This window comes from Aulostomus chinensis, chromosome 17, assembly GCF_037954235.1.
Source record: "Aulostomus chinensis isolate RoL2024-O1b breed Wild chromosome 17, RoL_Achi_v1.0, whole genome shotgun sequence".
Lineage (NCBI taxonomy): Eukaryota > Metazoa > Chordata > Actinopteri > Syngnathiformes > Aulostomidae > Aulostomus > Aulostomus chinensis.
The window spans coordinates 10,960,533-10,971,536 of record NC_141336.1 but is presented as its reverse complement, the minus strand read 5'-3'; the positions used below and the strand labels follow the sequence as shown (position 1 = coordinate 10,971,536).

General features: G+C 38.1%; 1 protein-coding gene across 1 annotated transcript; it reads left to right on the top strand.

The window, feature by feature from the left end:
- Positions 1 to 4,249: 4,249 nt before the first annotated feature.
- On the top strand, positions 4,250 to 10,676 carry mbip (MAP3K12 binding inhibitory protein 1). The gene is made up of 9 exons (XM_086182337.1): positions 4,250 to 4,385; positions 5,629 to 5,745; positions 5,884 to 6,093; positions 6,676 to 6,772; positions 7,070 to 7,135; positions 7,460 to 7,615; positions 7,918 to 8,015; positions 10,282 to 10,320; positions 10,407 to 10,676. The coding sequence occupies exons 1-9, from the start codon at positions 4,266 to 4,268 to the stop codon at positions 10,512 to 10,514; spliced, it is 1,011 nt and encodes a 336-aa protein (XP_086038463.1). The 5' UTR covers positions 4,250 to 4,265; the 3' UTR covers positions 10,515 to 10,676.
- Positions 10,677 to 11,004: the final 328 nt, after the last annotated feature.

The window sequence follows — 11,004 nt, the reverse complement described above, 5'->3', positions numbered from 1 at the left end:
AAAGTTCAGTGTGAAACTGACAATAGAATATCTGCTTATCTTATCTTATCTTATCTTATCTTATCTTATCTTGTCTTATCTTAAAAGGAATACCTTATATTTTTCAACAGAAACTAACCGTTGTTAAAAACTGGTTGACATGGACTGTGTAAAATTTTTTTTTTTTAAATGCAGACTTCCAGGTTCTGAAAAATGAAACGATTGTGGAACTGCAATAAACTAGTATTCTTTAAATGACCAGCAGGAGGCGGCTCGTAGTGCAGATTGTAATGACAGAGACTTTTCTCAGATATTTCGCAATATGGCTATAAAGATAAATCTGCTGTCATGGTACTTTATTTCTTTTACAGGAACCAGAGCTGTTCCACTGCTCCAGCTTTCTCTTTTACAGCGACAAAAATTCATTTATGGATCAGAGGTGGAAGAATCTGTCATTTAAGCCCTGTACATTTAAAGAAGAAGTGTAACACTACAACTTTTCTAATGGTATTTTCGAGTTGTGTGATGTGTTACGTAGTCTGATCTAAAGACAACATGACTTTCTGTCAAGGGTGCCTAATGGAATAGAGTTTAAATATAGGTCAGGCATCTTAAATCACTCCATAAGGGAAACTGTGGTAAACTGATTAAGCAATTGCGGCGGGGGGGGGGGGGGGGGGTTGGAGGGAGTGTCGGTGGCCATGCATCACCCCCTTGTTGATTGGAATGTAGCAGGAACAGCAGTGTGCTGCTGTAAAAAGCCAGGTAATAACTTTATGAGGATCCTTAGCGCTTTGTCCATATCATTAATGCTCTTCACAATCAGAAGTGGCTTAAAGCAATAACTTGCCGGTCTACACTTGTGACTAATAGAAGAGGCTGCATTGCAAAGGAGTGTGGTGTTTTCCCTATCACATTAACTCATGAAGATTCTGTGAGATGTAAAACATTGCTTCCAAACTGGAGGTAGACCGTATGTCAGGAAGTGGGTCCATCCACCATTTTGGGTTGATGAAATCTTGCTCTGATGGGCATTGTCTCTAGAGAGGGACTCTACCTCTCTTTTGGGAGGTAGAGGACAGTACCTTTCCACAGATAGATGTGGAACACTCAATTCTGTGGCAGAATGCTGAAGTTTGAGTTGGTTTCATAAAGCAAACCTTTTAATTGTATGAACGCTCTTTAAATGTGTGTGTCAGTGAATTTTGTGTCAACAAGTGACGTTGGTGATGTACCCTGAAATGTTCCTTTAGCACCACTGTTTTACAGATGTTTTGTTTTGTGACCAAAATATGTCTTGCCCATCAACATCAGCTGTACTGTCATAACATGCTAGATATATAGATTCCAGAGGACTCTTTTTACTGACTTGTTGATTCTCTGTAATAAAGATTGTGTTAAAATGATTTCACTGCTACTGGATCGATGACCGTGTAACTTGGTGGACATGCATGTCCTGTTTACTTTTATGGTTCGATATATCTTTTTTTTTAAATTTGGCCTATCTTTAACTTTCCTGCAAAACATAACAGCCTTAGCAGTACTCTGCATTTAGTGTTAATCTGCATTCAAAGTATTTTATGTGCTAACCCTAAATGTATCATTATCACAGTTAGCATGTCATACAGCGTAGAAGTCTTACAAATACGCCAACAAAGAGTCTCTTAAAAAGGACTGTAATGGAATATCCAGTGATTTACAACAGGATTTCATCCACTGTGACGTTTTCCTGCTTTTTCCTTGTTTTATTCTGAATTTTAACAATGATTGCTGACAGTAGCAACATTTCTGAGCTGGTGGGAGCTGCAGTCCAAAACCAGAGGGAAAAGATTATGTTTAATTGTTCCCTTTTCAGTAAAATGAGGTTAAATCTTCCCACTACGGTCAAATTGCTTCTCTGAATCATTCTCCTGATCCTCGTGTCTGGTTTTTCCTCTGTCTCATGTTCTGTCAACATCATCTGCTGCCACAGAGCAGACCAGCTCAAAAGGAGACTCTTTCATTTTTCTGCAGGTGGCTGATGTGACGGAGGCAAAGAGGCAGCAGCAATCCCACTTCACTCGCTTCCCTCAATAACCCAAAGTCACTACATAACTACATAACTACATAAACACATTTGGGTTTAGTGACTGTTAACAAGGACACACTTCAACACATTTTTCAATCTCAACAAATTAAAGTCACTTTTTAAATAAATTTGATATTTCACTATCAAATGCACTTTTTTAGGCTTAGGCTGTATACACACACACACACAAACACACACACACACACACACACACACACACATATATATATATATATATATATATATATATATACACATATACTGCTGCTGGTATCTTTTTTCTGCCTTTTTATTGCTAATTCAAAACTCATTTTGCACAGGAACAATATAAAGTACTGGAATTTGTACTTGTCACTTAGTCGGGTTGTAATTATGAACTTAGGAAACACTAATGTTCATTTGCTTTTGTTTAGTTCTGAAGTTTAGAATTATGAAGTTTTGAAATGCATGTAAGACATTTAACCTTGTGAATTTCCTTTAAAGGCAAATACAGTGAGGATACAGACTTAATGATAGGAAAATCTGCAAAGCTCAAATGCAAATAAAAAAGTTGCCCAAATGTAGAGCATTTAGAATATAGAAGCTTGTAATCCAGCAATCACAGTTCCAGACAGTTAAAAAAACAAACAAACAAACAAAAACATTCACACCTCCTTGGTCAATAGTAAGATATATTTAAGGAGACATTCTTTAATTTCTGAACTCGCTCTGTGGGAACATTCAGCAACGGCTCAGCATGTCAAACCATTTCAAGTGTTACAGTTCCCTTCCTGTGTCGGGGGGAATTATCACCCCAGAGCTAAATTAAACTAAAAGACTTGTCTCCAGACCCTTTCCTAAAATGATTAACCCTTCTAAAGAGCATTATTGAGTTCTGAGTGGTTGTGCTTTCTCATTGCCTGTAATTGTTCTTTTTCTGTTGTTGCCTTCATCAGCCTCTCTCCTCATTATATGAAAGAAGGGAAAATGTCTGAATAGAGGAGGGAGATTTTCCCACAGTCACTCAACACTGAAAAATACGCCATTGTGGCCAGGTTCCCATCCCAATGCCCTGCTGCACAGTCTGCCATGGTCTGAGGAACAATGTTCTTATAATTGAGTGACCATTCTTTTTCCTGGTTGAGAAGTGAATGATTGAGTATACACTTAAATGTAACTACAAATCTCACATTTGAGCCACTCCAGTCTGCAGGTAGCCATGTGTGATTATTTCTTATTTGAATCAGTAATGAAAAATCTGTACAATCCAGCCATACAATGTACTTTTGTTGCTTTAGCTGTGCAGTAGGAAATTACACTAATGTGGAGACAACCTTACTCTGACTCTAATTTGTGTTGAAATCTTTTGATGTGTTTGACTGACACACAAGTTCCACATATACAGTATAAAGTGAGTCCTTCCTTCTCATTCAAAAACTGTTACGTTGATTATGCAGGAATAATAATAATAATAATAATAATAATAATAATAATAATAATAATTTGTCAACAACAACTAGCAACCAAAGGGTTGTTGGTTCGATCCTCTCTTCCCTCGATGACCATGTTGAGGTATCCTTGAGCAAGATACTGAACCCCGCCTCTCGCCAAATGTCTGCTGGTATAGGCTCGAGCGACACTGGTAAAAAAAAACATAAATATACATAAATATATTAGATATATTGTTGCAATGAATTTATAAGAATGCAAATATGATCAACTTTTCTCACATTACAAAAAAAGAGTGATAGAGAGATCCAAATAGTGAAACTGAAAACAAAGGAAAGTAATTTATGACAAATTATCAAAATATATATCTCAAATGCAGTATCATATGGATAAAAATAGGAAAGTATGACACTGGTTATGTGGCAGCTCCTAACTAACATAACATTTTTACATTTGTTAACATTTTTGGAGAATGGTTATTTATAATGCACTAGTCTGCAAATCTTGAGAAGTAGAAAGTACATGTCCTCCATTTTAAATCTATTTACTCAAAGATAATACCTCCCTGACTAACACAAATATTTCCTACCAACAACTGCATATGTTGTGTTTTCTTTGTATAAATGATACTCTCCATTCTATTCCTACGTGTGTGTGTGTGTGTGTGTGTGTGTGTGTGTGTGATCGTGCACGTTTAGTGTGCCGGCACCTCGCACTCATCTAATGCGTAAGCACGCTGCCGCCTCATACAAACCAATCAGCGTCTTATATTTTTTGACGTAGATCTACAATGGCGGAGACAATGAAGCTGAGTGGGAATTACGCTCCTCCTAATGACTCACTCAAAATGTCCAGTTACACGGACTGCATGTGTGTGATACTGAAGCTGCTAGCAGACTTCGGGAAAGAGGTTGGTTCGGATTGTTTGGCCGTGTAGCTCTTGGTCGCGGCTCCCTTGTGTTTACGAATGCTAGTTAGCCTTCCATGCTAATGTTTGTAGCACCAGTGTAGCTGAGCCACTTAGCTGCTCAGCATCAACTTCATCCTGACGGTGTTTTAATCACTTAGTTGCGAGAAAGGTGTCTTTTCTCTACAATTTAACTGCTCCTTCTCGACCTTAATTTTCAGCTGAATTTGGTTATTTCAATTTAGCGGTATCATATTTAATAAAGTAATAACAGTGATGCATGATTCAAACTTCTTTCCATGTCTCCCTGATTTATTTTCAGCAACTCCATGAGCCAAGCCATTAATAGTGCAATAATATTAACTATTATAAAATTCATGAGAAGCAAGCTGCAACAATTAATTTCATCTAAAAAAAAGTGCCAAAATAACTTGAAATAAAAAGCAAATCCTCAAGTTTGAGCAGGATGAAACTGGATATTTGACATTTTACCAGTAAATTAAATAAGTCATTTGTTATCCAGCTTCAACTTTCTGTTGATTAGTTGTTCTAATAATTATCTCAACTGTGCAGGAAGCAATATTAAGTTTCTCTGCTTTAGTAAAAGTAGGAATACTCAAATATGGGCAGAGTTTCTATTCTTAAAAAGTGTAAAAGCAAAAGTACAGAAGTATGATGATCAGCAAAATGTATGAAGTTAAAAAATCCATAATCTTTCTTATGTGTGAAATCTTAAACATTTTTCAATAATTGTTGAAAAATAGGAGGATACAATTTCATATACATCAGATGCCGTAATTAGTTTGCTTTATCCCTTAGTCAAGTATTCAACAAGGTAAGCTGCTTTTATTTGAGAAATGTATTGTCTGATCTTTTCACTTCCTGTGGCAGCCATATTGGATTATTGAGTTATACAAAATATTTAATTTGAATTACATGCCTTGATGGGTTTTGCATGCTGTGACGCAGACATCCCAATTTACACTTTCAACAGAGCAGATGACATTGTGAAGAGAAAATGCAAGCTTGCCGCCATAGTTTACTCTTAAATGCTACGAGTGATTATTGGTTTCACTAATAGGAGTTAAAAAAATCATAGTAAAAGTATCCAGGAACATTATATTGAAAAAGTTTTAGTTAAGTAGCAATGCATTTTGCAGTATCTGAGCCCATTCTGGTCTGTTTTTTTGTTATTTAGGCCAATGTTTAGAGCAGTATCCCTTAACTCTGTGCTTCTGTTATAAAGCTCAACTTAGGTGATGCTGTGTTGAGAGTGGAAGTCAACAGTGATGCTGTGAGTCCTCTGTCATCTCCAGCTGCTCATGTGTACAGATGTTTGCAGCAGCACATCACTAAGCTACAGGTAAAGTGACTGCATGGATAAATTTGAATTGAATTTGGATTGTTATTTCAAAATACTTTTAAACGTTTACCTCGGTGTTGGAGGGAATAGAGGTCATAACATCATTGTACTCTAATATTACTCTTCTGTTTTATTTAGGTCGTGTCAGAAAGTCTCAGGCTACTGGTGGATGCTCACAGTCATATGTCATCTACAAGAGAAGACACATCCAATGATGCTGTTTCCTTAATTTCTCTCAAAGTTCCGACGACGACACTGTCTGACCCCGCTCCTCCCACCTCGGAGGCTGCAGACAGCAAAACAGCAGCTGATGACATCATGGTGCAGATACGAGCAGGGAAGTCAGAGGTTGGTTGCTGTCAGCAGATCTGTCAGCTGTTGAGGCAATGACATTTTTAGAGCCCTCTTTACTCCCTGTCAAGCAAATGAATAATCATATGTAATTGCTGCCGAGTATGTGCACATGACATGCTGCAGTGAGGCAAATGCTTGATGGAGACCTGATAAGCCGAATTCAGCAGAGAGTGAGGGGTCCTTTAGTACTGTGGTTGGGTAGAACAGACCACATTGCTGGAGGGTTTTGAGAGAGGGCCAGGTCCTTGATGGATTATGAAGTGGATGCTCATTACTTTGAGATTGCATGTGGATGAAGGACAAGAGGCCCCATTCTGTTGTGCATTTATTTTGGTAGCCAAGCAAACAATATTCATGTTCCATCATATGATGATGGCAAGCAATTTAACTTTTTGGCTACCGAGAACGATTCCCTGCTGGATGTCTCATTCCATATCATGTAAATTGCTGTGCCCTGTTTGCTCCTGATCATTAACATTAAAGAGCCAAAATACAGTGTATATTCTTGACACCCATCAATAGCCTATCAATCCATCGCATCTGATTAACTGTGTTCTCTCTCCTTTGTAACCCCAGATTGAGCGGAGAATATCTGCATTTATGGAACGTAAGCAGATGGAGATCAATGAAAACAATGTACGCGAGTTTTGCAATGTGATCGACTGCAATCAGGGTGAGAATGGGAGAGAGGATGGGGGATGGGTGGGGAAGGGTAGAGAGGTTGCCTGCACACAGATTGCCAATGTTTGGGAGAGAGCTGATTTCCACAGGCGAGAGGTCAGGCTGAACTGCTCCAAGAGTGGGGCTGAAGTAGCTAACACACTCGGCCTCAAAACACAGCCGGCTTAGCCCAGAAAAACACAAGACAGAGGGCTTTTTTAAAATTCAAAGGCTGACCGAGAGATCAGTAAGAAATAGGACATACTAATGGTAACAGTCATTTTAATTTTAAAATGTTCTCCCCCTGTAGAAAACAGCTGTGCCAGAACAGATGCAGTATTCACACCTTACCCTGGATTTAAAAGCCATGTGAAAGGTAGGAAAATGCATTTTAGCTACAAATGTTTGATATTAACACGTTAATTTTATATTTTTCAGAATTATTCACATCATATGTGAATAATCCTCAAAACACTCTTTAATCAAGACTTTAAGAGTTGGAATAGATGTACAATTTAACAAAAGTATTTTAAAATCCCGTTCATCATGATTCCATTGTCTGAGACGATCTTTCGTACACTTACGGCACAAACAGTATTTCACCTCAACCAAACTACCTCCTGCATGTGTAGTTCATTATCTTAAAATTAGTGTTATGTCTTCTGTTTATGTGCCTTTTCCTCCTGTCTTTTCTTGGCAGTTTCAAGAGTGGTAAATACCTACGGACCCCAGACTCGTGGCGGAGGCCAGGAAGAGGCAGGGGAGCAGCAGAGGGGGTTGGCAGCCAGAGACTGTGGAAACTCAGCCATAGAGGAGCGACTGAACAATATCGAGATGCATCTTAAACTCCCAGCAGGTCAGACGAGGATGGCGACAGCCCCAATAATGTTGAAAAAGTTTCTCTCAAATATTGTAAAGCAGTACTTTTATGATTGATAATAAATGCAACACATCGGAACTCACTTACGAAGGCATTCTAGTGGTTTAACACATGACACTGTCAGACCACTTGACATATTTTGCAATTTTATCTATCATACCTGAAATAAATAGTTTGCATTATTCATTTTTCGCTAAGCCACCATTTACTGTGACCCTGCATGTGATTATAAGATTTGTCCTGTAAAAGTGTATTCAGGCATGTTTTATATTCTGCAGCGGGCCCGGTGCCATTGAGTGTCTACCAGAGACTAAAGAAGCTGGAGGATCGTATCCTGGAGTTGGAGGGACTCTCACCTGAGTACTTTCAGTCTACGGTGAGTGTTTGAGCTTTGAAATCGATACATGAATGGCTCTTAAAAATGATTAGCCGGAGTTCATACTCAGGTCCTGCTCTAATGGATGTGATTTTTCTGATGTTGCTCTTGCTGAACCGTGTGGGTTTTATTTGCTTTTTGTTTTACACTTTGTATTAATGTGCTATGTTGAATGTTCTGTTTACCCACATTTGCAGAAATAGCACAGAAACAAGAGTTGTGCAGGTACTTTTCTCTAAAAATCCAGGCTCTCCTTACATTTTAGACTTGTATATGATGATAAACATGTTAATCAAACGTAAAGGCTATGTGTCACATCGTTTCATCACAGGTTCCCATCCATGAGTTTGCGTTAAAGTAATTCCGCATTTGAGTGAAAAAATGGCAGTGTTTCCTCTTGGATGGAGGCATTTGCATTCACCCTAGAAAGTACCTTAGCGCTCACACCTTAGTGTGCATCGGCCACACAACACACACGTCTCACTGTGACGAGCACATACACCCTGGCTTTGCTCTCGTTCTTGTTTTGCATGTTGCCTGAATATTAAACAGGTGTTGGAATGCTCATTGAGTAATACTTTTTTTGTACAAGTGAAGCTAAGTTTCTTTTCAGCCAATACGTGGCACAACAAGGACGACACATTTTTGGAGTTCCAAATCACTGAGAGTGTAACGCTTTATTTTTCGGTCAGCATGTAACGTACAATGGAAATTTTTTTTTTTTTTTAAGGTCTTCACAGGGTCACAGATAAACCTGATTACACATGAAGATGAATAAATAGCATGTTGAGCAGTAAGGCAAAGTATAAAGCGGGACAGTTGAGTAGGAATGATGTGGAATGAAGAACTAATTTGATTTTGATTTTTTTCGAAATCACTGACAATCGATACATCGTAAATCATGCATGAAAATCCATCCCTTTAACGAATGGAGTCAAATAATGGTTCACTTGCTTGCTCTTTTCTGAGCATTCAACTTTATTTTGTGGTCTGCCCAAGTAAATAGCTGGCTCAGTTGTTATTTTACAACTCTCCGTTTCAGTAGGTCTGAAACAAGTCAACAGATTTGAAATATTTAAAACACTAATTGACACAGTATTGATGAATAGCTGTCAGGAGTATTGTTAGGTCACCTGCTCTGTTAGCCAGAGGATTGATGTCTGTTAAACCTGAGAGTAAGATAGATTATTGTTCGGATAAGTTTATCTAAGAAGATTATTTTTTATTTATTTATTTTTTTTATTATGTCAAGTTGCATTTCCAGTTGAATCACAGACGGTTTGATGTATTTTACCAGTCGAGTCACTGGAGACAGCTCCCTCCATACCTCCGGTAATTTGAATTTAAAACGCTTTGCTTTTTAGAGCAGTGCAGGCTTCAAGGCAGGTAATACAGCATGTATTGGACTTCATATTCAAGCCGAAAGACTTCACCCAGACTCTAATTTGCCATCTTGAAGGAGTCTGTCCAGCATGTGTTTAGTTATCCAAGTAAGTGTGCTTGAGATGCTGCATGTCTCTTCACACTGGTATTTCTCAGCACAGCATGCTGCTTCTCTGAGTATACGGCTCTCCATCTGCTTTTGACTCGCTGCATGTTTGTGTGAGCAGAGCAAGAGATGTTGAGTGTCTTTGAATAAACTGATGGGGCCTTTTATATTCGAAGTACCACTTTTTTTTTTTTCCCAATTTCTGAAAATACTGTAGTTTGGTATTTTGCTAAAGAGCTATACACAGTTGGCCCACAATATCAGGAACAATATTTTAACAGTAAACAGCAAAGGAGGCTCCTTAACAAATTGTAGAGCAACAGAAAAATAAAGCATCAACAGTCAAGAGGCAAAGATGAAAACATCTGTGGAGAAAATCACATAATCAATATAGGTTTCATAGATGTGAAACTGTGACGTCCTTGTCCTGCACCTCCTTTCTGATGGTTACTGCTAATAAAGACACTGACGGCAAAACACCATTAATAATAACTGCAAAAAGACAGTGAATAAATGAATTACTGTTAACAAAGTTCTGCTCCTCACTAAAAAGGGGCCCTCTTCTCGATTAAAAGAAACAAACCACAATCTGAATTTTTTTTTTTTTTAAATTTTATGAAGTTAATTGCAGGAAATCAATCTTTTTAGAATGTTGAGGCTTCCTTTTAATTCTTTTTTCAATCCAATTAAGAAGGTGAATGACTAAGTATGCTTCTCAACTGCTGTCCTGGTTAGTAAACTACTTATCTTCACGGTCTAACTTGTATTTTTTTCTAGAGCCACTTGCACAAGCGACCAAAGACATCTCATGCTCAGGTTAGTGGTCTTTGGTTCCCATCTGACACTGTCACAGCGTGTGTAAGTTGCATGTTTTTGTTTTGATTGATCGATTTGTCCTTCAGTCCTGCAGTCTGACAGAGTTGGATGAAAAGATCAGTGCGGTGAAAGCAGCACTACTAAAGAAAGTGAATGAGTTCGGACCAGGATACGGAGCCGAGTACCCCCTGTGACATGCAGCCATCCTTGACCCAAACATTTCTGCGTATTCACAGCGTGTCATCCTTCCTCTTTGTCTTTGTGATTCATGAGCTTTGATTCATAACCAATAGATGCCTTGTGTTTATCAACGATATATACTTGCTCTCTTAATAAAGGTACTTTTTTTTCTCCATGAAAAATTGGACTCAGTTTATTGATAAAGAAAGGCAGTTGTGTCAAAGATAAACTTCATTATAGATCATCTTATAAATTGTTCTTTTGACATGACCACTATGTTATGAAACATCATAGTTCCCCAAATCCCACCAGTTGTGACATGAACACCTTCACAAAAAACTCAGTTTGTCATCATGGGATTGAAGAAACATATCCACATCAGTCATTACTTAAAAGATACTACTTAATTGATAAATCCATTAGCACGTTTTAGTTCAACTTGATCGACGAATGAATCAATCACTGTCACAACATCACCTTTAGAAATTCAGGACTTAATTCACG